Source organism: Musca domestica, unplaced genomic scaffold (genome assembly GCF_030504385.1).
Source record: "Musca domestica strain aabys unplaced genomic scaffold, Musca_domestica.polishedcontigs.V.1.1 15, whole genome shotgun sequence".
Classification (NCBI taxonomy): domain Eukaryota; kingdom Metazoa; phylum Arthropoda; class Insecta; order Diptera; family Muscidae; genus Musca; species Musca domestica.
Window position 1 is genome coordinate 7,357,256 of NW_026712207.1, and position 27,171 is coordinate 7,384,426.

A 27,171-nucleotide genomic window follows, 5' to 3' on the forward strand; every position below is an offset into this window, starting at 1 on the left:
AACCCCCTCTCTCTTTCTCCTCCCATTTCTTTGCAGAACGACCCAATTTTTTGTATTGACTTTTTACAAACCACTGCGAACGACCATGGAGAATTTCACTCCCAAGGAGGTAAAAATCCTCGAAACCGTCGAGGACATTCAAGAGCGACGTGAACAGGTTCTTTCACGCTACAATGAGTTTAAAATCGAAACACGCCAAAAGCGTGAGAAACTCGAAGACTCACGTCGTTTCCAATACTTTAAGCGTGATGCCGACGAATTGGAATCATGGATCAATGAGAAACTACAGGCAGCTAGCGAGGAGAGCTATCGCGATCCCACCAATCTCCAGGCTAAAATTCAAAAACATCAAGCCTTTGAGGCTGAGGTATCGGCCCATAGCAATGCCATTGTCTCCTTGGACAATACCGGCCAGGAAATGATCAATCAAAATCATTTCGCCTCGGAAACCATACGCCGTCGTCTCGACGAACTGCATCGTTTGTGGGAGTTATTGTTGAGCCGTTTGGCCGAAAAGGGTCAGAAATTGCAACAGGCTTTGGTGCTTGTGCAATTCTTGCGCCAATGCGAAGAGGTTATGTTCTGGATCAAAGACAAGGAGGCATTTGTTACAGCCGATGAATTCGGTCAGGATTTGGAACATGTTGAGGTATTGCAACGCAAATTCGATGAGTTCCAAAAGGATATGGCCTCCCAGGAATACCGTGTGACGGAGGTCAATCAATTGGCCGATAAATTGATTCAGGATGCCCATCCTGATCGTGATACGATTACCAAACGCAAAGATGACCTAAATGAGGCTTGGCAGCGTTTGAAACAACTGGCCATTGTACGCCAAGAGAAGCTATTTGGGGCCCATGAAATCCAACGTTTCAATCGTGATGCCGATGAGACTGTTGCCTGGATTGCAGAGAAGGATGTTGTCCTCTCTTCGGATGATTATGGTCGTGACTTGGCCAGTGTCCAGGCATTGCAACGTAAACACGAAGGTGTTGAACGTGATTTGGCAGCTTTAGAGGATAAGGTATCCACATTGGGTGCTGAAGCCCAACGTTTGTGTTCCATCCACGCCGATCACAGCGATCAGATCCGTGACAAACAAGCTGAAATTGCCAATTATTGGCAAAGTTTAAAGGCCAAGGCTGGAGAACGTAAACAAAAATTGGATGAATCCTATTTCTTGCATCGTTTCTTGGCCGATTTCCGTGATTTAGTGTCCTGGATTAATGGCATGAAGGCCATAATTTCGGCCGATGAACTGGCCAAGGATGTGGCCGGCGCCGAAGCTCTTTTGGAACGTCATCAGGAGCATAAGGGTGAAATTGATGCACGTGAAGATAGTTTCCGTTTGACCACCGAATCGGGACAAAAACTTTTGGAACGTGAACATTATGCCGCTGCTGAAATCCAAGAGAAATTGGCTGCTTTGGAAAATGACAAGAGCTCTTTGCTTTCGCTGTGGGAGGAGAGACGTATCCTCTACGAGCAATGCATGGACTTGCAATTGTTCTATCGTGACACTGAACAGGCCGATACCTGGATGGCCAAACAAGAGGCTTTCTTGGCCAATGAAGATTTGGGCGATTCTTTGGATTCCGTCGAAGCCCTGATCAAGAAACATGAGGATTTCGAAAAGAGTTTGGCTGCCCAAGAGGAGAAGATCAAGGCCCTTGACATTTTCGCCACCAAGCTCATCGATGGCCAACATTATGCTGCCGACGATGTGGCTCAACGCCGTCAAATGTTGTTGGCCCGTCGTTCTGCCCTCTTGGAGAAATCCAACAGACGTCGTCAACTCTTGGAAGATTCCAACCGTTATCAACAATTCGAACGTGATTGCGACGAGACCAAGGGATGGATCAGTGAGAAATTGAAGTTTGCCACTGATGACAGCTACTTGGACCCCACCAATTTGAATGGCAAAATGCAAAAACACCAAAACTTTGAACATGAACTCAATGCCAACAAGTCACGCATTGAAGACATCACCACTGTGGGCACTGAACTTATCGAAAAGGAACATTATGCTGCCGATCAAATCAATACCCGCATGCAGGAAATCGTTGTGTTGTGGGAAACCTTGGTCCAGGCCTCCGACAAGAAGGGTTGCAAGTTACACGAGGCTTGCCAACAACAACAATTCAATCGTACCATTGAAGATATTGAACTTTGGTTGAGCGAAATCGAGGGACAATTGTTGTCCGAAGATCATGGCAAGGATTTGACTTCAGTTCAAAATCTGCAAAAGAAACATGCCCTATTGGAAGCCGATGTCATGGCCCACCAGGATCGTATTGAAAGCATTAAGGTAGCTGCCAACAAGTTCATTGAGTCGGGTCATTTCGATGCCGACAATATTCGCCAGAAGGAGAACAATTTGTCCACCCGTTACGCCGCCTTGGCTGCTCCCATGGCTGAGCGTAAGCAACACTTGACCGATTCATTGCAAGTGCAACAATTGTTCCGTGATTTGGAGGATGAAGCTGCCTGGATTAGAGAAAAGGAACCCATTGCTGCATCCACCAACCGTGGTCGCGATTTGATTGGTGTCCAAAATCTCATCAAGAAACATCAAGCTGTTATGGCTGAAATCAACAACCATGAACCCAGACTATTGAATGTCATTAGCTCGGGCGAGAATATGTTGAAGGATCAACCCTTCGCCAGCGAAGATATTCGCCAACGTGTCGATGCCTTGCAGGAACAATGGAACAACTTGAAGGAAAAGGCCAATCAACGTAAACAGGACTTGGATGACTCTTTGCAGGCCCATCAATACTTTGCCGATGCCAATGAGGCTGAGTCATGGATGCGTGAAAAGGAACCCATTGCCACTGGCAATGACTATGGCAAGGATGAGGACTCTTCGGAGGCTTTGTTGAAGAAACATGAAGCTTTGGTGTCGGATTTGGAGGCCTTTGGCAATACCATCCAAGGTTTGCAGGAGCAAGCCAAGAACTGTCGCCAACAGGAGACCCCCGTTGTGGACATTACCGGCAAGGAATGTGTTGTGGCCCTGTACGACTACACCGAGAAGAGCCCACGTGAGGTGTCCATGAAGAAGGGTGATGTCTTGACCCTTTTGAATTCCAACAACAAGGACTGGTGGAAGGTGGAGGTTAATGATCGTCAAGGATTTGTCCCAGCTGCCTATATTAAGAAAATCGAAGCCGGCCTTAGTGCTAGCCAACAGAATTTGGTTGACAACCACTCGATTGCCAAGCGCCAAGCCCAAATTAACTCTCAATACGACAACTTGTTGACTCTGGCCCGCGAACGTCAAAATAAATTGAACGAAACCGTCAAGGCCTATGTTTTGGTACGTGAAGCCGCCGATTTGGCCAACTGGATTAAGGACAAGGAAAATCATGCCCAAATTGCTGATGTTGTGGGTGAAGACTTGGAGGAGGTTGAGGTCTTGCAAAAGAAATTCGATGACTTCAATGATGACCTTAAGGCCAATGAGGTTCGTTTGGCCAACATGAATGAAATTGCCATTCAATTGACCTCCTTGGGTCAGACCGAGGCTGCCATGAAGATTCAAACCCAAATGCAAGATTTGAATGAGAAATGGAATAATTTGCAAACATTGACTGCCGAAAAGGCCAGCCAATTGGGTTCGGCCCATGAAGTGCAACGTTTCCATCGTGACATTGATGAGACCAAGGATTGGATTGCCGAAAAGGAGAATGCCCTTAACAACGATGATTTGGGCAAGGATTTGCGTAGCGTACAAACTTTGCAACGTAAACATGAGGGTGTTGAACGTGACTTGGCTGCCTTGCGTGATAAGATTCGCCAACTGGATGAGACTGCCAATCGTTTGATGCAATCGCATCCCGATACCGCTGAACAAACCTATGCCAAGCAAAAGGAGATCAACGAAATGTGGGATCAAATTATTACCAAGGCAACGGCTCGCAAAGAGAAACTATTGGATTCTTATGATTTGCAACGTTTCCTTAGTGATTATCGTGATCTCTTGGCCTGGATTAATTCCATGATGAGTTTGGTTACCTCCGATGAGTTGGCCAATGATGTGACCGGAGCTGAAGCCCTTATTGAAAGACATCAGGTAAGTTGTTCGAGTTGATGTTTGTTTTTATTTGATAGGCTTATGCTATTTGTTAGACGGAAATACGTACGTATTTACTGTGAATGGGCTGGGGATGGTAAAAGATCAAACTGACCCCAGTGCTGGGAGGTCAATTAGCAGCCGTGCAAATGCTTTAAAAGTTATTCAATCAACACAATACCGATGGTGGTTTATAAATATATATTTTTGTTTGTTTGTGGCTTTATATCATCATCAAAACGTGTGTGGCGGGTAATTATGATGTGATCTATTTCCCATGGTGTCGTTTTCATTGAAATGTGGGAAATGTTGTTTTGGTGGATATTGTTGTCGCCTCGCCATCGTCGTCGTGATCATCGTCGTCGTTGCCGTCGTTGATTTCATCACAACTACACTTACAACACCAAACAATTCGACTATAAAACCGTGCAACCACACCCACCCAACCTGAACCATATTCTATATATCTATCGACATATTGTGTGCGCCTTTTCTCATTGACAACTTTTGTAATTTTATTGCAACAACAACCACAACAACTACAAATTTCATCATGACCATAAATATATATATAAAAAAACAAAACTTCATTACATTATTACTGCATTTACATAAATATCTATATAAATATTGTGTGGCGTGTGTGTTTTCTTATCCTAGGCTCATCGTTCCGAAATCGAATACATGTTTGGAAATAGTAGCGCCAAAAGCTTCTTCCATCCAACACCAAAAGAAGAGGTAGTTTTTCCATAACACATGTGCATCATTATTTCTTTATGTTCCCTTTTTTTATAAGTTTGTGTTTTATCATTTCCTTGTGTTTCCTTTTTGATTCATTTTTCTTCTTGGGATTCCTTTCCTCTAATTCTTGTATACTTTTTTTTATCAATGTTGTTAATTGCTGCTGCAAATTTTCATGCTGCTGGCTAGCCAATTTGTTGTAATCAATCATCATAAATGCACACAACGTTTTCATGTCACCACGTATGTATGTATGTATCCATTGCATATCATCCGCAACCATTCCATATGTAACCTAATGGTTTCCTAATTGCAGTAAATTCGTAATTTGTTTTCATGTCATTCCTAATGTTTTGCAATAGAAAATCGCTGACGCTAAAATTGCTCTATGTATAGACTTGCTACCTTTCATTCATTTATCCCATAGTCAGCCTGATATGATGCCTATCATTTGTGTATATATTTTATTTATGACTTCCTCATGGACGATATCTAACTTACTTTTATTGTGGTCTCCATTTTTCATGAAGAAAAGCCAGGAATACATCGTTTGTATATCATTCGTATCTGTTCTTCTGTTGTCATAGAATAGACTGAGGTCACGGTACTTGGTAATGTGATCGATCCGATTTTTTTTGAAAGTCGGTAAACGACATTAAATTCAACCGCGTCGAATATTTCGAAGTCCCTTATAAGGCAAATAAAAGTAACATTTTATAAAAAATAAAACTAAACAGAGCAATAAATTTACATGCAGGATATGAGACAGCTGATTAGATATTGGTATTATACGGTTAGAAAGATAAATTGGACATGAATGGTTTGAGACTATCCATCAAATGTAGCTGAAAAGCAAGTCTCCAAAACAGATTATTTTATGGGAATGGGACTTCTCTTTTTTAAGAGATTGAAACTAATGGTGAGATTATTTTTATACCCTACACCAACATAGTAAGGGTATTATGTCTTTGTGCATTTGATTGTTACATGGAGAAGAAAGCGAGATTGACCCATAGTTACTTTTGAGGATCTTCATAGAATCACTTTCTCAGTCGATTTATGCATGTCAGTCCATCTGTCCATGTATTCTTGTGAACAAAATTCAGGTCGCATTTATTATCCGATTGATCCGAGGGCGAACTCTATTGAAATTGGTTAGAATCGGTTCAAATTTAGATATAGATGCCATATATATCTTCAATCAATTTCGGGTTAATTGTGCACCAAATGGCCTGAATTTTGGAACATCCTACCGAATTCAGTCTAGAAGCAAGTACATCAAATGTGGTGAAAATCGGTTCAGATATAGCTATAGCTCCCATATTTATGTTTCATCCAATTTGGAGTTTAAATCCCTCACATTCGTAAAATGCATTTGGTACCAGATATCAGATACAGCCCTAGAGGACCTCTTCAAGATTGTATCAAAATAGGTTCTGATTTGGATATAGCTCCCATATATATCTTCTACCGATTTCGGGTTAATTGTGCACCAAATGGCCAATATCATTCAAAACAGCCAGGGAAGTCGTGTTAGCCAGCCAGCCGGTTTGCTATGTGTCTTGGATGGTTGGTATTGAAAATAAGATATATCGGTTCACGGTACCTCCCGATATTTGGTATTTTGATAGTTTTAGCCACATATTTTCACCAATTTGTCTAAAAATTCGTTATGGGTTCTAGCACTAGTGACGGAACATTGTAAATAACAGTACCTCCCGATATTCGGTATCTTCATGATTTTTTCCACATTTTTTCCACGGATTTGTCTAAAAATTGGTGTTTGTATATTTCGTTATGAGTTCTAGCTCCGGTGGCGGAACATTGTATAGGTCCACGTTTTCATATAGCCTCCATATAAAGATACCTCCAGATATTCGGTATTTTGATATTTTTTGTCACATTTTTTCAACGGATTTATCTAAAAAAAATATTTGGATATTTGGTATTTTGGCCACAAGCTACATTTTCCAATAGATTTGTGTGAAATTTTGTATTTGTACTTCCTATCGGCGTCAAAACATTGTCCAAATTGGTCTCAGTCATTTTATTTACATTTATCCACAAAATTATGTTAAATTTGGTATTTAAGACCCAGAATAGCTTAAAATCGGTGTAGTATAAAAATGTCTATATAGGGTCCCGTTTTAGTATGGCCCCCATATAACGGCTAAAGCCATTCTCCTGCCGATGTTACTAGAGTTTGTAGTTTAATGTGGAATGCGTTTGAATCCAGATACTTTTGTTTAAAAATGTTTTCTTTACCCAGGGTATTAGAAGTTCGGCCACACTTAATATCTTTCAATTAAAACCAGCCGATAGCTTAGGTAAAAACTCCCTCCTTACATATTTAAGAATTTGGGATGCCGTCAACTACCAGAACTTCAGTGGAAATATTACGTTTTTATTCGTAGGAGAAGAACTGCCAGAAGTCTTCATAAAAAGTGGGGGTATTAGAGCGCTTGTGGCAATTCTGGCTTATGAAGCCAAGGGATGCGACACGGGGAGCAGGTGTGTTGATTTAATATTCTACATACACCATATATTCAGTGAAAGAGCAAACGTGTCAACGCAGCTTCACTAAAATGCAGCAGGTACCCTGTCTGCTACTAACAACATCGATAGGCGTACAAGGACACCCTGTTGTTAGAAACCACCAATATATTCTTTGGATAGTTTTCCACAATAAGTTATCTGGGTACGCATCCGGGATGATAATAAGAAAATTTTATGTCGCGCCTTTCAGTATTTTGTTACTGATATATCTTCCTTCTCATATTGTGGTTCAACATCAGTTACTGCACTATAATGTCCTCTACTGAATTGTTTTACTACTTAGTATTTAAAGTTTTCACTCCCGGGTTATAAATTCTATCCTGCAGTTGGTATTAAATTGGCGATTCATCCTTGAGTTTTTATTTGAATCAATCGATATGACTTTTTTCCTCTTGAATACTTAGGTTACCAATTATTTAGAGTATATCTGACACTCGCAGAAAACGAATGTTCAAATCTCTTAGTTTTCACATGTCTATCATCACCTCATTTGTATTCAACATCACACAAAATCAGCAATCGTCTGTACCTTATTTCCATTACCTAAAAATATTTGTATTAAAATGAACTACTCTGTCAGCATCAACTCCCTAATGCATCTTGCACCCACCATCATAACGGAAAACTTTCGTTTTAAAGATGACCCTGTCATATTGAACCTCCCTTTATATTTGACACAAATCATAGCAATGCAGTCCGGATTATAACAATCACACATACATATATTGTACACAATCTCATCCTATCATACATGTGTAATACTTTTCATCACCTTTGGAATAACAACGTTGCTGTTGCTACGCTGCAAAGAGAATAACCGAAAGGGGGGCTGCTCCTTGTGTGTGTGTGTACGTGTAATTGTGGTCTCAATCTGTGTGGTCTCAAATATGTGTTGTTGTTTTATATATTTTGTTTTAAATAACCAAATATTTTGAATATTGTATTTATACTTGTTGTTGTCTAACCTTGGGATAATTACTGCTTAAACCTTGATGATATGGTTTCCTTTATTAATTCCAATGTTTTTCTCTTCAAATCTACCCTTTCGATGATTTCTATGAAATCTAGGAACATCGTACCGAAATCGATGCCAGAGCTGGTACCTTCGCTGCCTTCGAACAATTTGGCACTGAGCTGTTGCAAGCCAACCACTATGCCTCGCCCGAAATTAAGGAGAAAATCGAAGATTTGGCCAAGACCCGCGAAGAATTGGAAAAGGCCTGGACCGAACGTCGTTTGCAATTGGAACAAAACCTTGATTTGCAATTGTACATGCGTGACTGCGAATTGGCCGAAGCTTGGATGTCGGCGCGTGAAGCCTTCCTCAATGCCGATGATGTTGATGACAGAGGTGACAATGTTGAGGCTTTAATCAAGAAACACGAAGATTTCGACAAGGCCATTAATGGTCATGAGGAGAAGATTGCCGCCTTGCAAGTCTTAGCCGACACCTTGATCAATCAAAATCATTATGCCTCTGACTTAATTGATGACAAGCGCAAGCAAGTCTTGGAACGCTGGCGTCATTTGAAGGATGGCCTTATCACCAAACGTTCCCGTTTGGGAGATGAACAGACGCTACAACAATTCTCTCGTGATGCTGACGAAATCGAAAACTGGATTGCCGAGAAATTGCAATTGGCCACCGAGGAGAGTTACAAGGATCCGGCCAACATTCAATCCAAACACCAGAAACATCAAGCCTTTGAAGCCGAATTGGCTGCCAATGCTGATCGTATCCAAAGCGTCTTGGCCATGGGTGAGAATTTGATTGACAAGAAACAATGTTCCGGTTCTGAAGATGCTGTTCAAAAGAGACTTACCCAAATTGCCGACCAATGGGAATACCTGACCCACAAGACCACGGAGAAATCGTTGAAACTGAAGGAGGCCAACAAGCAACGTACCTACATTGCTGCCGTCAAGGATTTGGACTTCTGGTTGGGTGAAGTTGAATCTTTGTTGACCACCGAGGATGCCGGCAAGGACTTGGCTTCCGTACAAAATCTCATGAAGAAACATCAATTGGTTGAGGCCGATATTGTGGCCCATGAAGATCGCATCAAGGACATGAACAAACAAGCCGATTCCTTGGTTGAAAGTGGCCAATTCGACAGTGCCGGCATTCAAGAGAAACGCCAGAGCATCAATGAACGTTACGAACGCATTTGCAACTTGGCTGCCCATCGCCAAGCCCGACTCAATGAGGCCTTGACTTTGCATCAATTCTTCCGTGACATTGCCGATGAGGAAAGTTGGATCAAGGAAAAGAAATTGTTGGTTGGTTCTGATGACTATGGCCGTGATTTGACCGGTGTCCAAAACTTGAAGAAGAAACATAAGCGTCTTGAGGCTGAATTGGCTTCGCATGAACCAGCCATTCAAGCTGTTCAAGAGGCCGGTGAGAAATTAATGGATGTTTCCAATTTGGGTGTACCCGAAATTGAACAACGTCTCAAGGCCTTGAATCAAGCTTGGGCTGAATTGAAGAATTTGGCTGCCACTCGTGGCCAGAAATTGGATGAATCCCTGACCTATCAACAGTTCTTGGCCCAAGTAGAGGAGGAAGAGGCCTGGATTACCGAGAAACAACAATTGTTGTCCGTTGACGATTACGGCGATTCCATGGCTGCTGTACAGGGTCTGTTGAAGAAACACGATGCCTTTGAGACTGACTTTGCTGCCCACAAGGATCGTTGTGCCTTGATCTGTGAACAGGGCAGTGATTTGGTTGAGGCCAAGAATCATCATGGCGATTCCATTAGCCAACGTTGCCAACAACTGCGCAACAAATTGGACAATTTGAATGCCTTGGCTGCCAGACGCAAGGGTTCGTTGTTGGACAATTCCGCCTATTTGCAGTTCATGTGGAAGGCTGATGTTGTGGAATCCTGGATTGCCGATAAGGAGAACTATGTGCGTTCCGATGAGTATGGACGTGATCTTTCGACTGTGCAAACATTGCTGACCAAACAGGAGACATTCGATGCTGGTGAGTTGTATTTTTGGAAAGTTTTCTTGGATGGCATTACAATCTGTTTTGTTTTTCTGATTTCTTTCAGGTCTTAATGCTTTCGAACAAGAAGGTATACATAACATTACCGCTTTGAAGGATCAACTTATCAATGCCAATCATGCCCAATCCCCGGCCATTTTGAAACGTCACGAAGATGTGATTTCACGCTGGCAGAAATTGCGTGATGCCTCCGAGACCCGTAAGCAACGCCTCTTGGCCATGCAGGAGCAATTCCGTCAAATCGAAGAACTCTACTTGACATTCGCCAAGAAGGCCTCGGCCTTTAATTCTTGGTTCGAAAATGCCGAAGAAGATCTTACCGATCCTGTTCGTTGCAATTCGATCGAAGAAATTCGCGCGTTACGCGAGGCCCATGCCCAATTCCAGGCATCATTATCATCAGCCGAGGCTGATTTTAAGGCCCTGGCAGCTCTTGACCAAAAGATAAAGAGCTTCAATGTTGGACCCAACCCATATACCTGGTTCACCATGGAAGCTCTTGAGGAGACCTGGCGTAATTTGCAAAAGATCATAGAGGAACGAGATGGCGAATTGGCCAAGGAGGCCAAGCGCCAGGAAGAGAACGACAAATTACGCAAAGAGTTCGCTAAACATGCCAATCTATTCCATCAGTGGCTAACCGAGACTAGGTAAGTTGTACAACTACAAAAAAAAAAGACATTTGCAAGGAAGCACGGGGTTTAAGTGGCACCCACAATCGAACACACCACCTCACACTACTTTATTCGTATTGAAAATGCACCTGACACTGAATTTTTGTTATTTTCGTTATGTACTTTTTTCCCTCCAGGTATTATATGCTGGGTTATAATGGTCAAGGGTAATCATTTTTTTCTTTATTGTTTTACAAGCAAACAAACATTAGCGTTCTTTCTAATGTTTGAAAGTCTGTTGTCCTTCGCCAAAAGATTTATGTGTCGTTTTTTTAACCTTTTCAAACTTTTTTGTACAAATTTTCAAAGCTATACAAATGCTAAAAACTAACATCAATGGAATTCTAGCCATTATATGGACTCTACTCCAAAATAACAAAACCAAACAACAGCAATGAGAAAAGACAGCCTCGCATTGTTAACCCTAACACAAGAGCAACTAAAGAGTCGGTGTACATAGATACAATGATTATATATTAGAGTTGTATATATACACATATAAATATTTATATTAATTCTATAGTCCAGAAATTTATGTTTTTATATATAGTTTTAACTGTTTAAGCAAAGCTTTATTTTAATCACTTTTGTGTTGCATGTTTTATTGGCTTTAAATTCGATTTTAACAAAGTTTTTTTTTAGGTAGTATAACCTGAATAGATTAGAAAGCCTATAGAGGAAGAAGGAGTAATGAGATAATATGAAATAGGAATGTCAAGTGATCGATTGAAGTCTGTTGGTTTCCGTATACTCAAATGAAATACAACGACCGTTTTTATATTCAATTAAGAATTCACAAACGTTTATTAAAATCAATTATACGAGCTTAAACTAGTACGCCTTGTCAGGTTGGCTTCGTATCTTCAACCTCGTTACATTTTTAAAAATTCAGGGTTGTATCCGGGTTGCATGTAATCGTATATTTTCACATGTATGCAACAAAAGGTATCTACTACTACTTTTAACTTGACAACTCGGCCTTTCCTGACCTGAAGTCGTCCTCGGCTTCATCTTCGCTTGAAACATCCAATTCGGGGGAACATTCACACCATTTCTTCAACTTGTCGGAACTGAATACGGAACAGAATTTCCTATTCGTGATGTTTATTCCAGGAATGTCCTCTATCAGGTACCTGTCGTTGCCCAATACTCGTGCTATTATGTATGGACCTTTGTATTTAGGTTCTAACTTCCGGGATTCACCTGTCGCTGGTGGTTCATTCTGTATAAGGATCAAGTCACCTTCCACATACAATTTCGGATTCGAATGCTTGCTGTCAAATCTTTTCTTCCATCGTTCTCGTTCGCTTTTGATGTTTTCTGCGGCCATGATACGTTTTTCGTTGATGGAAATTTCTTCGTTTTGTACATCATCTTGTACAGCTGCTAACAATCGGTTTTGTATTAAGTCGGTGGGCTTGTAATCGAAAATCAACTCATTCGGACTGTAACCTGTTGTCGAATTTTTGGTTGAATTGATTGACCATTGTAAAACGTGAAGTGCCGAGTCCCAATCCTTCGGTTCTTCAGTGGTAGTTCGTAAATAAGACAGGATAAGTTGATTGACCCTCTCAACTTGTCCATTGGCTCTTGGTGTACGAACGGCATTCTTAATGTGTTGAATATTGTTTCGATCGCAATATTCCTCAAACATTTTTGACGTAAAAGCTGTCCCACGGTCCGAAATTATTCTTCGAGGTAAACCAAAGTATCCACTAACCTCATTTAAAACGTTGATGACGGGCAATGTCTTCGTATTCCTTACAGCTTTAATAACCACAAATTTCGTAAAGGAATCGGCGATTGCCACTATATGTGTATGACCATGCTTGCTTCTTATAAACGGTCCCAAGTGATCAATATGTACTTGCCTAAATGGTAGCGGTTCGACATTACTAAAATGTAGAGCTCCTTCGTGTTTACCACCTTTTGCCTTGTTGTAGCAACACTCTACACACGCTGCAATGTACTCCTTCATATATTTCCTCATGCGGGGGAACCAAAACGTTTGTTCGACTCGTGAGAGGCTTTTCTCCAACCCGTAATGGCCAATATCATCATGACAGTATTTAGCTATGCGCCATCGTATAGCCTTCGGTATGACCAATCGTAGTCCATTTTTCGTTTTCCGGTATAGTCGATGTTTTTCCAATAAGTATTCAGATTTTATCTGTTTCTCTTGCTCAGATTTCAATTCATTTCGCAGTACTCTCATAATATTCTTTATGTGGTCGTCGTTTAGCTGCATCGTGAGAATCCAATCATCGCTATCAATATTCATTATGAACCCTGCTGGTTCAATCTCCGTCTGTGGCTGATCCGGTGAACGGCTGAGAGCATCAACGTGAGCCATACGTGACCCTTGTCGGTGTACATACTCACAATCAAATTCAAGTAATTTCATCAGCCATCGTGCTACTCGAGGTTGTAATTCCTTCGTTGTCTTCACATTAGTAATTGCGGCACAATCAGTGACGATTCGGAATGGCTTTCCAAGTAAATATATACGGAAACGCTGCACCGTTTCAACCACAGCTAAAACTTCCAGCTCGTAACTGTGATATTTCGATTCCGTTTCAGAACAGTGGCGGCTAAAATAAAACACTGGTTGCCAATTACCATTACCATCGGACTGTAATAACACTCCTGCTAATCCGAGACTGCTAGCGTCCGTGTGCACCTCGTGATCTGCTTTCATATCGTAGATTGCTAAAACTGGTTCACTACACAAAATTTGGATTAAACTTCTGAATGCGTTTTCATGGTGTACGTCCCAACGAAATTTATTCTCTTCGCTCTTTCGTGTCAACATCGCAAGAGGTTTCGTAATGGCTGCATAATCCTTTACAAATTTTCGGAAGAAGTTAGTTAGGCCAAGGAATCGTCGTACTTCTGTTACATTCGTTGGTACCTTAAAATTTCTAATCGCTTTTACTTTTTCTTCTCCAGGTAAAATTCCGTCACGTGTAACTATGTGTCCCAAATAAGAAATCTTTTCGGCTAGGAACGAACATTTCGCCAATCGTAACGTGAGACCACATTTCTTAAGGATATCCAAAAATCTTTTTATTCGGTCCAGACCTTCATCGACTGTTTTACTGGGAATTATGACGTCATCCAGATACGCTAAAACTTCTCCTGGTTTCATAAAGCTTATAACTCGGTTCATCGTTGCCTGAAAAACTGCAGGTGCGTTTACCAAACCAAATGGCATCCGGTTGAATTCATAATGACCATCTGAAGTCACGAAAGCTGTGAACTTTTTCGATTCTTCCTCTACTTCAATTTGGTGGTAACCCATACGTAAGTCGAGTGTGGTGAAATAACGATTTCCGGCGAGTTGTGCAATCTGTTCATCCAGTACAGGCATAGGATGCGCTATACGTACGGTTATTCGATTCAACTGTCTATAATCTATACATAAACGGTGTTCACCATTTCTCTTCTCGACCAAAACAATTCCCGATGCATACGGAGAATTCGATTTCCTTATGATTTCGTTATCCAGTAAGTCTTTCACAATATTTGCCACAATAGGACGTTTGGCAAATGCTAGTCGATATGGCTTGCATCGTATTGGTTCTGGAGTAGTAACTTCGATTTCCATCTTCACTAAGTTACACTTACCCAATTCGCTTGACTTTTCTGAAAAACATTGTCGGTTTTCTTGAATGTTCAACTGCAACTTCTTATGCTCTTCAGATGTTAAGCCTTCGTTGATACTAATCGCATTTACGTTTTGCATCCAACACTCATCTCCTTCAATAATGGTGCGTCGACCTTTTTGGCATAAAACATCTCGACCTAAAAGAACATCATTCGGGATCATAGAATTTTCCACAACATAAAGGTTCACGTCGTAACTCGTCTCATCAATGTCAATTGGCACTTTAACCACCTTTGTGCACTCGTATTTGCCACCAGCAAAGCCATTTAAAACCATACTGCAATTTTCCGTTTCGCCAATTATCATTGCAAAACTTCGTCTGATCAGACTCCGATCACTTCCCGAATCAATAAATGCCTCAAACTCCTTGTCCTTTACTTTGACACGTTTACATAGTATTTCGTTGGACTTTACGCTGTCCCTTATATTGTTGACATTTGTGTTCAGGGTTTTTGTTGGACATTCACTTGCACCGTGTGAAGTCCGTTTGCATATCGTACATCTATTCTTCTTCTGTGGATCTGGGCAGTCTACGGCTTTGTGACCAGTATTACCACAATTAAAACATTTGAATTTATTCACTCTTTCATCGCTTTTCCTTTCTGGGGCAGTTCTATTTTCATTGCTACGTTTCGTCTTATTCGATATCGGGTTCAGCACTCTTCTTACCTCGTTATAACTACAGTATGCGTTGATGTCACTCAAAAGTTGATTACAGGTAATATACTCGTTAGATATTTTCTGCTTCAATCCTTGATCATTAATTCCGTTGACTATATGCCGTGCTATGGATGATTCATTTATATTGCCCCGTTTTCCAATAGCATACATTCTGTAATAATATTCCTGCGGCGTTTCGTCGAACTGCCGTTTTGTCTGTGCCATTCTAATGTGTACATCGGCTGCATTTACATTTTGAGGGAAATCTAAAAGAAATTTGTTAACAAACTGAGGCCAAGACAGAAATACCTCTTGCAGTGAGTCAACCCAATACTTGGCTGGGCCAGCCATTTTCTGTTGCACTGCAAATATAACTGATGCGTCGTCCCAGTTATAAGCTGTCTTCAATAATTCCACACGTCGCACGAATTGTGAAGGATTAATCGATTCTTCAGATGACGGATTAAACTCTGGCAAAAGTTGAATTATTTCCTTAACGTTCCCAAAGGGGTTGTGCTGAACATAACGTTGTGAAGGCTGCATAACTATTTCTGACTGCGGCGGCGCTGAATAGACACTTGTTGCAAATATCGGCGGTTGTAGATATGCGTTGTAGGGCTGCGTTGATTGAACATATCCATTGTTCGGCTGCGTGAACACTCCTGTCGGTGTTGCTGTTGTAAAATTCGAATGTGTCGTTATATGTGTTGGTACGTTGTAGCATGACGTCGCTACATTTTGCGTTGTATTTCGTGGAAGTTGAGCATGTCCGTGCAATGAAGGTGTAAACGTTGGTAAACCAGCAGAAGCACACGTGTGGACCGTTGGAATTGTTGACGTAGTCTGAAATGCACCAAAAGAAGTATTCGTTTGAACATACGATGGAATCGAACGTGATTCCGGTAATATTGTCACAACGTTTGCCACGTTTGGCAAGCTAGGCCGTGTGCCTTGCAGGGACATATTACCATCCGGTGTCGAAAACGTGTTCAAAGGGGATGATGCGTTGTTCGGCTCAAATTCTGATTGTCCACGTTGCTCCATAGATGAACGCAATTCAGTTACCATATCTTCCAAATGCGAAATTCGCTCCTGCATATCATGAGGAGATGCGAATCCGTGCAGCTCGCTTTCGTTGTTGACTTCAAGTCGTTCGATCAATTGCTTTTTGTTACCACTTTGAGAAACACCAATTTCTCTGCATTTCGCTTGCAACTGCTTAACCGTGCATTTGTGCAAATTCTCCATATTTCTTGTTGGTAGACGCTTCTTCCAATAAGACTTGTCGTATCCCACTTCTGAGAAAAAAATGTCAAGTGATCGATTGAAGTCTGTTGGTTTCCGTATACTCAAATGAAATACAACGACCGTTTTTATATTCAATTAAGAATTCACAAACGTTTATTAAAATCAATTATACGAGCTTAAACTAGTACGCCTTGTCAGGTTGGCTTCGTATCTTCAACCTCGTTACATTTTTAAAAATTCAGGGTTGTATCCGGGTTGCATGTAATCGTATATTTTCACATGTATGCAACAAAAGGTATCTACTACTACTTTTAACTTGACAGGAAGGTTCAAAATGTCTCTTCCTCGATATCTAGAGGAAGATGTATGAAGTTTGTTATTTTGTTTGTAACATCCAAATGGGCAAGTTTTTTAAAAAAACATAAAATTCAGAAAAATGTTTGAAATATTTATTTGAATTGATAGTAGGATTCATATAATTTAATGTTTGAAGATTATTTCGTACAAGGTTGACATTAAGAAAAATCACCCTTTAGGACGTTGCAAGACAATTCAGGAAAAATCTAGCAGATTATGAAAGAGAACCCTTGGTTTTTATCATATTTTCCAATAGATTAGCCTGAACACTTTTTTTTGTTTTTTGGTTTCTTTGGGAAAATAAAATATTCCGACAGAAGGTATATGATATAAGCTCCACTCTATGAATATTCAAAGCTCCATATTAAATGTTGCGGAATATATCTCAAAATATTGGGATTCCCTCAAGACCTCAAACTCGAACAACATTTGTTTTAATATAAAAAGGTCGAATAAAAAGAAAAACATTAATTGATTTCCTTTTATATGGTCAAGGCTATAAAAAGGCCTTTATAAAGTTTGACATGTCGACCTGAAACTTTCCATAACCCAGACTGGATTTTGGATATTATAAGAAAATCTGCAGTGCACTCGGAAAAAAGTGCTTAAATTGTGGAAAATGAAAAAAGATTTTTAATAAACCAAAGTTGATGATATTTTTATGGTATATTTTAAGAATAAAAATTTCTTTTGTTCAAAGACTCCCATTGAAATTTGATCTAGAACATTTCTTCCTTTGACACCTTGACCAAAAATTGAAGTATTAAAGGAGATTTGGCCTTAAAATGAAACGTGTCAAACTAGCAGTAAAAAACGTAAATACATTTACTTGTAATATACAAATTTTTATGATATTTTTTATGGTACTTATTATAAATACAAATTTCTTTTGTCCAAAGACTTCCATTGAAATTTGATCTAGAACATTTCTTCCTTTGACACCTTGCCGAAAAAATAAAGTATTAAGGGAGATTTGGCCTTAAAAGGCAACCATGTTAAATTAGCAGTAAAAAACAACGTCAACACATAATTTTCACTTGAAATATATAAAGTTTGGTGATATTTTTTTGTGGTACATATTGAAAATACAAATTTCTTTTGTTCAATGACTCCCATTGAAATTTTATATAGAACATTTCTTTTTTTAACATTTTCCCTAAAAAATTAAGAATAAAGGGAGATTTAACCTTAAAATGGAAACATGACAATTTAGCAGAAAAAACAACGTAAACACATAATTTTCACTTGTAATATATAAATTTTGATGCTATTTTTTATGGTACATATTGAAAATACAAATTTCTTTTGTTCAGAGACTCCCATTAAAATTTAATCTAGAACATTTCTTTGTTTTACACCTTGCCCAAAAAATGAAGTATTAAGGGAGATTTTACCTTAAAATGGAAACATGTCAAAATAGCAGTAAAAAACGTAAACACATAATTTTCACTTGTAATATATAAATTTCGAATTTAATTTTCCTGAAAACTATTAAACCTAGATAAATGATTTATTCTGAGACTTACAGTTTAATTTTGTGTAGAATATTTCTTCTTTTGACACATTTTGCCGAAAACGAAGTTTTATGATATTTTCATGGATCAACTCAAAGTAAGTCCAAGGAAAAATGTATCAAGAAATTTTTGCATTTTTTGGCAACATTGATGCAAGTATTTTTGTTTTGTTTGTTCTGGGTATATAATAGAAATAAGTATTTCTTTTCTTCGGCGACTTCAAGTGAAATTTTATGCAGAATAATTTTGCCTTTGACATTATCCTTCTAAAATGATTCCTTCTAGGAGTTTTTGCACAAACTCACATAAAGTACGGCATTAACCCTATTTTTTTTAAATTATATAAACTCCAGGCGTTTAGGTTAGATTTATACTTTTGATGTCTTCTGGAACCCATAGTCGAAATTTATGACGAAAAAATGTGTAGCATATTTTAATTGGCTATGACCACGTTTAAAGGGAGTTTTTATACTCCACACACATAGTGATAAGGGTATTATGTCTTTGGACATTTGTTTGTAACGTGGAAGGAAGGAAGGAAGCGAGATGGACCCATAGTTACTTTTGAGGATCTTCATGGAATCACTTTCTGAGTCGATTTATGCATGTCAGTCCGTCCGTCCGTCTGTCGGTCCATGTAATTTTGTAATCCGATTGAGATGAACTTTTCCAAACAATATTTGTTTGGCCCAAGGACGAACCTTATTTAAATTGGTGAGAATCGGTTAAAATTTAGATATAGCTCCCATATATATCTTCAACCGATTTCTGGTTAATTGTGCATCAAATGGCCAATATCAGTCCAAATGACCTGAATTTTGGCACATCGGACCGAATTCAGTCTAGAAGCAAGTACATCACTTTGGACTTTTCCCAACTGGTTTTTATTTTGAATTTGAAAAAAGTCCAAAAAAATCCTCGTATTGTTATCTATAATATTGCTTAAGGCACTATATGGACAAAACGGATGGATTCCAGGGAATCTTAATCCGAAAATTTCCAATAGTGTCGAAGAGGTGGATCTTTTCCTAATCTCTTCCAAAATACTGTTATGAAACTACCCTACTTTCATAACCTGCTGGATTTTTTCCTTTCACAAAAAAACGACTACCAAAGTATAATCCACAAAAAAAAGGTAGACCAAAATTAATCTCAATAATTTGTATTGCATATAATCTTTAATGTAGCAGGTTCGGAGCAAAGTTATAATCATTTGCACAACTTACAGATAATACCTTATTAAAGTTATTTCCCTAATTTATTATCTCCCTGGAACCGTCATGTTTTTTTTTTCCAAGTTAGAAAAAGGATTTACAAAAATGTGGCACATTAATAAAAATATTGAATTATACGATGTTTAACATTTTGTAGTTTTAGAAATGATATATGATGACCCACTATATAAATATGTATTATAGAAAGAATAATTTTTACTATAAATATATAAATATTAAAAGCCTATATATAACCCTGCCAAACATATTAACCCAAGCACAAAAAAGCAACACTGACAATCAAAACCGCTCGCATTCAAAACAAAAATACTAAAATATTTTCTTTTATCTTCATACAGAACATCGATGATGGAAGGTTCCGGTTCTTTGGAACAACAACTGGAAGCACTTCGCGTCAAAGCCACAGAGGTACGTGCCCGTCGTGTTGATCTAAAGAAAATCGAAGAACTTGGCGCCCTACTCGAAGAACATTTGATCTTGGACAATCGCTATACGGAACATTCAACGGTCGGTTTGGCCCAACAATGGGATCAGCTGGATCAACTGTCGATGAGAATGCAACACAATTTGGAACAACAAATCCAGGCACGCAATCATTCGGGTGTCTCGGAAGATTCCCTCAAGGAATTCTCCATGATGTTCAAACATTTCGACAAGGATAAGAGCGGCAAATTAAATCAACAAGAATTCAAATCCTGCTTACGTGCTCTCGGCTATGATCTGCCCATGGTTGAGGAGGGACAACCCGATCCCGAGTTTGAGGCCATACTTGATATTGTCGATCCCAACCGCGATGGCTATGTTTCACTGCAGGAGTATATTGCATTTATGATTTCCAAGGAAACCGAGAATGTGCAATCCTACGAAGAAATCGAAAATGCTTTCCGCGCCATTACTGCCTCCGATCGTCCCTATGTTACCAAGGAAGAATTATATTGCGTAAGTTTTATAAAAAAAAATGTGAAACAAATGGAAATAAAAATCATTCACTTTATTTTTTTACAGAATCTTACCAAGGACATGGCGGACTATTGTGTGCAACGAATGAAACCATATATCGAACCCCGCTCTGGACAACCCATTAAAGATGCTTTAGACTATGTTGAGTTCACACGAACTCTTTTCCAAAATTAAATTTGCTTTTATATATTTTTTTCTACATACAATTTATCTTATAATTTCACTTAAAAAACCCAACCAATCAATATTAAAAAATATATATGGCTTATATTTAATTTATGCTCTTACAAAAAACAAGCACCATTTTATTTATTGTAATCCCCACCACACAGGCAATGCGCATAGAAATTTTTACCAGCTTAGATAATGAACCGATCGAAGCAAAATCATTCAATTATGAAAATCATATCTCTAGTATTACATGTTTTTTCTTATGATGATAAATATCTATTCAATGTTTACTTTTTTTAAAACTCTCTGAATGATCGCATGCATAATCTTCCGTAATAAGAATCGTATTCTACTACTACTACTTGCTATCAATTGCAATTATCATTAATTAAACCAAGAGACAGCATTCAAAATTTGCCTAAGAATATATAACAGAAAATCAGAAAACTACTTGACAATATGTCTTTAAAAAGGATATATGTGTTATTTATTTCAAATAAAACTATTCCAATATATAATAATAATAATGTGCATATGGTTTTCTTGACGGTGTGGTTTTTGAAGATGAAGGTCGTGTAATTTCATTGATTTGAGGAATTCACAGAAAAAGAATCCAAATTTTGGCAGGATTTTAGAGATTCCATTTTTATGACATAATTTTTTTGCAACACACAAAAGAAAACAGAAGGGGTATGGATTCAGATTTTTTGATGTTCTATATAGAATCAGTTTTTGAGTGAATTTCTTCTTGAACTTCCACCTATAGGTGCAAAAATCATGCAATGGCAAACAGCAGGCCCAAGCCTGCATAATTTGATTCAGATTTTAAAATATCAGAACTAAAAATCCAGCGTCTGCACCATGGTAGAGCTTGGGAACATTGATATGTCAAAATTTTTAAAAACTTTCTTCAAATATAAGTAGATTTTTATATGTTTTATTATACGACGCTAATCGGAGGTTATTATAATATGAATTTTTCAACAATTTTTGCAAATTTAAATAATTTTTCATTCAACATTTTCAATTTCAAAATTGGTTTGACAGTTCGTTGTCCTACCAGCTGTGTTAACTGTCGTTATTGTGACAGCTAGTGATGTAAGTATCCGATTATATCCAAATTACACAAATCACAATATTTTTATAGCCCCAGGATCTGGTGTGAAGATGGAATATATCGGTCCCCTCCTTCTGGTACCTCCCCCACAAAGGGTCAAAATTTTGAGTTTCCGTGAAGCTCCTAAAGCGAGGAATTGACATCCGATTCCATTCAGACTTGGTACAGCTCAATATTTCTATCCACACAAGATCTGTTATGAAGATGGGATATATCGGCCCACTCCTTCCGGTACCTTCCCCACAAAAGGTCAAAATTTTGAATATTTATGGAGCTCATAAAACACGGAATTAACATCCGATTCCATTCAGATTTGACACATCTCAATACTTCCGTTAACACAAGATCTGTTATAAAGATAATAGAGATCGGACCATTCCTTCTGGTACCCCCCACACAAAGGGTCAAAGTTTTGAATAACCAAAACGGTCATAAAGTCCAAAATAAGCATCCGGTTCTCTTCATATTACACACGTCCCATTATTTCTACTAACACAAGGTCCGGTGCGAAGATGAGATACATCGGTCTACTCCTTTTGGTACCTCCCCAACAGAGGGTAAAATTTTTGAATGTCTATGAAGCTCATAAGACGCGAAATTAAAATCTGATTCCATTCAGACTCGGCGCAGCTCAATATTTCCATCAACACAAGATGTGTTATAAAGATGGTAGAGATCGGATTCCACAAAGGGTCAAAGTTTTCAATAACCAAACGATCATAAAATCCGAAAATAAGCATCCGGTTCTGTTCATATTTTACACATCCCATTTTTTCTACTAACAGAAGATCTGTTGTGAAGATGGGATATATCGGCCCACTCCTTCTGGTACCTCCCCACAAAGGGTGGCAAATTTGAATAACCAAAACGATCATAAAACGCGAAATAAACATCATATTCTCTTCAAATTTCACATATTTTTCCCAGTTATTACCCATTCCTACTACTACTCCTTTTCTATTTTAAACTTTGTCCCAGTCTATGTATAATTTATGCTAAATCTCTGATTTCTAATTACATATGTGATTATGAATCCTTTTTCTCCAATAACATTTAATTTCCCCATTGATTTTGATTTTCCCTTAGGCAGTATTAAATTCTTTCTTATCTAAAACTACCATACAACTTTTACATTCTTTATCTTATTTCAAATATGTTTTTGTTTCTCTTCTCTTTTTCCTAGCCATTTTGACATTCTTTGCACCATTATTCTCATTTCCACCAAGATTTTTACACTTCGCTATCGACAGTACTCTCTTTTGAACTTATCCCACATACCAAAATCCACGTAAATCTGGCAACTCTTCTAATGTCAAACGCATGCCATGTGATTACCCAATGCCAAAGTAACCGACCAACAATTGATGACGTTAAATTGTCAAATGCTTGTTCTTCATAGTACATTGCCAATATAAAACGTAAGTGGGAATGCATCTTCGAAATAGTTTGTTTTCTTGCAAAAAATATTAGGTAAAACCTCGTTTTTAAACAAATAGCACACCATGGATAAGGCACAGAGGGCCACACATCGGGGAGAACCCATAAAATTGACAGAATTAAATATGACACCGATTTTGGTGGCTTTGATTGTGGGTTTCATTGCTGTTGGTAAGTCATGAAGAAACACATCTTGATGAAATGTTTATAAATAAACTTTCCTTTTATTACTCCACCATTAGCATTGTTTGTAATTTTGCGCAAAAAATCATCCGCCAGACGAGACATTCTATTGACGGGCATCAGTGAGGCAGGCAAAAGTGCATTATTTATGCAAGTTCTATACAATAAATTCCCCGAGACTTTCACTTCAATGTCGGAAAATGTGGACACCTATAAAAAGGGCAATCTAAGCTGTAGGCTAATTGATATTCCTGGGCATTATAGAGTGCGCGACAAGAGTTTCGAAAAGTACAAACGCACGGCGAAGGGTATTGCTTTTGTTGTGGATTCAGTGACAGTACAAAAAGAAATACGTGATGTGGCCGAGTAAGTTAGACGAAGAACAACAACAACAATGCATTGTTGTGATTTTATTAAACATGTTTTTGTTTTTATGTTTTTTTTCTTATAGTGCTTTGTATTCCATACTTACCGATGCTGCCACAGCGTCCTGCAGAATTTGTGTGTTTTGCAATAAACAAGATTCGACCACCGCCAAGAGTGTGGAAGTTATCAAATCTTCCTTGGAAAAGGAATTGTAAGTAAAAATACAATTTTCAAAAACAAATTCAATTGAATACATATTTTTGTAAAAAATGATTGTTTTATTGAAAACAAAAAACGAAATCGAATGAGTTACTACCACTATTTTTTCAATTATGAAATCGACTTTTGTTTTGAATTGTTTGTTTTTTTTAAGTAACTCTGTTTACTTAAAAAAATAGACAATTCAAGACAAAATTCAATCGCTTTTTATGAAAAATAGCAGCTTGTGGCTCGATTTATTTAAAAACACGAAACATTTATCCATTATTCTTATATTATTACATTTATTTTTAATTTCCTCCTTGTTTCTTCACAGAAATTTGGTACGTGATACACGCAGTCGTAAGTTGCAATCCACCTCCGATGATGAATCCAGCAAACCCGTGTATTTGGGTAAACCAGGCAAAGATGTCGAATGGTCCCATCTGCAACAGAACATACAATTCTATCAAGGTTCCGCCAAGGATGGGGAATTCAGTGACTTAAAGGAATGGATTGAAAAGCTTTTGTAGACTAGTCGATTAGCATTTTTTTTTGTTTTCCTTTCCCACTCACCCAATCACTTTGAAATCTCCCAGTTAAAGGGGGGATAGCATTTTGTGTTTTTTTTTATATACTATAATTAAGTAACAATCCCGATTATAGATTATGTTTTCTTTAGGTTTCTAGGGTAATATCCATGTGTTGTGTTTAGCATGTATTTGTTAAATTATTTCGAAAATCTTGTAACTAAAAGGAAACACATTTTTTGTTAAATAAAATTAAGGAATTTTTTTAAAAACAAAAATCGTTGCTATTTTTAATGAAATAAATACAGTGAGACGTATCATGTTAATCGGAATCGATTTGGTTTCCGGTTACCATTAGGTAATTTATTATTTTTATTAGTTTATTTAGTCGTCGTATATTTTGATAATAAATTATATCAACTTTGGTAACCCTATTTCCTAGATGGGACAACTTCTACGTATTAACATGTAATTCATTAAATTAAATGAAAATAATTACGAATTCCAATAAGAAAAGTAAAAATATATTAATACAGTATCTTAAAAATAAATTTTTTTTAAATCAATAGTTGTAAATAAACTAAAAACAATTGGAAAAACTCTGCCAATGTAAATGCAAAAATGTGCAAATTATTGGTTTCTCAATATGTCTCTGATTTTGGTGATTCCCTCCAGCTCTCCAAAAATTAATTGTGCAATTAAAAATATGTTTTTTTTTATTAAAAATTATTGGTTATGACAACCACATAATGTCCCCAGTCATTATCCATTCATACGACAACTCCTTTTCTATGTCAAACGATGGCAATCCTATTTCCTGGATGTGCGACAAACTTCAGTCAGATAAAATGTCATACCGGGAAAACGCGCAAAAATTTATCTTATCCGTTCTTTCATTGAATTTTGTGGAAATAATTAAGAATTTCGGACAGAAAGGTGAATAAAAACTATTATAGCATCCCAACAATTAAAATTTGTGAAGGAAATAGTAATAAATAAACCAAAAACCATTGAAAAAATGCTTTACAATGAATGGGCAAAAAGGGACACCGGCGTTGTGAAGAAAACTACATGCAAATGCCTGGTCTCTCTATTTCTCAATATGACTATGCGATTTGAAGAGAAATACAAGAGAACAAACACAACAACAAATACTCGTGAATGACTGATCCATCAATATCTAATTGGGATGTAATTATATGAATTGTTGTTGCAATAGTCGGTTGTTAAAACGAAATCATTTGTTTGTGCATAATAAAAATAAAATAACTGTAAATATCGTGAAAATTTATACGAAAAGTGAAATTGTTTAAAATGTGCTTTGGTTTCTAAAATTCTAATACAAATAATATTTTTTTTCAAAAAATTAATTTAAATTAAAGAGGTGAATAGCATTAAACAATTGTGTCCAATTAGAAAAATATGTGTCAATTAAAAATAAATTGCGATTTTCACCAGGCCTCCACTTATATGGGAATCCAATGTTGTCCCCAGTCATTATCCATTCCTACGACAACTCCTTTTCTATATTAAACGATGGCAATCCTATTTCCTGGATGTGCGACAAACTTCAGTCAGATAAAATGTCATACCGGGAAAACGCGCAAAATTTTATCGAATCCGTTCTTTCATTGAATTTAGTGCAAATAATTAAGAATTTCGATTAGAAAAGTGAATAAAAACTATAATAGCATCCCAGCAAAAATAATGAGTGAAAGAAATAGTAATAAATAAACCAAAAACCATTGAAAAAATGCTTTACAATGAATGGGCAAAAAGGGACACCGGCGTTGTGAACAAAACTACATGCAAATGCCTGGTCTCTCTATTTCTCAATATGACTATGCGAATTTAAGAGAAACGCAAGAGAACAAATGCAACAGCAACTACTCGTGAATGACTGATCTATCAATTTCTAATTGGGATGTAATTATTTGATTTGTTGTTGTTGTTGCTATAGACGGCTGTTAAAAGGAAACCATTTGTTTGTGAATTAATAAAAATAAAATAAATGTAAATATCGTAAAAATTTATACAAAAAGTGAAATTGTTTAAAATGTGCTTTAAATTCTAAATTTCTAAAAGAAATACAAATTTTTAATTTTTTCGAAAAAAATAATTTAAATTAATAAAAAAGAGAAAAATATGTCAATAAAAATTAAATTGTGATTTTCTCCAGCTCTCCCAGAACTTATTCTTTTAAAAGTTGCCATTTTTTAAAATAATTGGTTATATGGCAATTTCATATTGTCCCCAGTCATTATGCATTCGAACGACAACTCCTTTTCTATGTCAAACCTTGGCAATCCTATTTCCTGGATGTGCGACAAACTTCAGTCAGATAAAATGTCTTACCGGAAAAACGCGCAAAATTTATCTAATCCGTTCTTTCATTGAATTTAATGCAAATAATTAAGTATTTCGGAAAAGAAAAGTGAATAAAAACTATTATAGCATCCCAGCAAA

The 27,171-nt window shown here is 37.7% G+C and overlaps 2 protein-coding genes across 6 annotated transcripts in view; both read left to right on the plus strand.

The window, feature by feature from the left end:
• The window catches only part of LOC101900826 (spectrin alpha chain), a 32,395-nt gene extending 11,082 nt beyond the window's left edge, over positions 1 to 21,313 (plus strand). Inside the window, exons 3-9 of one of the 4 annotated variants that reach the window (XM_005177456.4) lie at positions 37 to 4,075; positions 4,736 to 4,813; positions 8,441 to 10,364; positions 10,435 to 11,038; positions 11,200 to 11,229; positions 20,082 to 20,682; positions 20,749 to 21,313. In XM_005177456.4, coding sequence (XP_005177513.1) covers positions 86 to 4,075; positions 4,736 to 4,813; positions 8,441 to 10,364; positions 10,435 to 11,038; positions 11,200 to 11,229; positions 20,082 to 20,682; positions 20,749 to 20,877 — 7,356 coding nt within the window. In that variant the 5' untranslated portion in view covers positions 37 to 85 and the 3' untranslated portion in view covers positions 20,878 to 21,313. The remainder of the gene's footprint in view (positions 1 to 36; positions 4,076 to 4,735; positions 4,814 to 8,440; positions 10,365 to 10,434; positions 11,039 to 11,199; positions 11,230 to 20,081; positions 20,683 to 20,748) is intronic. The other 3 variants (XM_005177457.4, XM_005177458.4, XM_005177459.4) reach the window with 3 other exon arrangements.
• Positions 21,314 to 23,306: 1,993 nt separating this feature from the next.
• LOC101900469 (signal recognition particle receptor subunit beta) lies at positions 23,307 to 24,983 on the plus strand. Of its 2 annotated transcripts, XM_005177454.4 has the most exons (5): positions 23,307 to 23,409; positions 23,488 to 23,599; positions 23,671 to 23,977; positions 24,063 to 24,188; positions 24,513 to 24,983. In XM_005177454.4, the coding sequence occupies exons 2-5, from the start codon at positions 23,494 to 23,496 to the stop codon at positions 24,706 to 24,708; spliced, it is 735 nt and encodes a 244-aa protein (XP_005177511.1). In that variant the 5' UTR covers positions 23,307 to 23,409; positions 23,488 to 23,493; the 3' UTR covers positions 24,709 to 24,983. The 2 variants fall into 2 exon arrangements, with proteins under 2 accessions (XP_005177511.1, XP_011296537.1); XM_011298235.3 differs by lacking the exon at positions 23,307 to 23,409 and having other exon boundaries at positions 23,416 to 23,599.
• The last annotated feature ends 2,188 nt before the right edge of the window (positions 24,984 to 27,171 follow it).

Bases quoted from the DNA above. Each gene is read 5' to 3' on its own strand.
- LOC101900469 (XM_005177454.4), top strand. From the start codon at position 23,494: ATGGATAAGGCACAGAGGGCCACACATCGGGGAGAACCCATAAAATTG. The intron at 23,978-24,062 runs GTAAGTTAGACG...TTTTTCTTATAG, and splicing joins GAAATACGTGATGTGGCCGA to TGCTTTGTATTCCATACTTA. The intron at 24,189-24,512 runs GTAAGTAAAAAT...GTTTCTTCACAG, and splicing joins TCTTCCTTGGAAAAGGAATT to AAATTTGGTACGTGATACAC.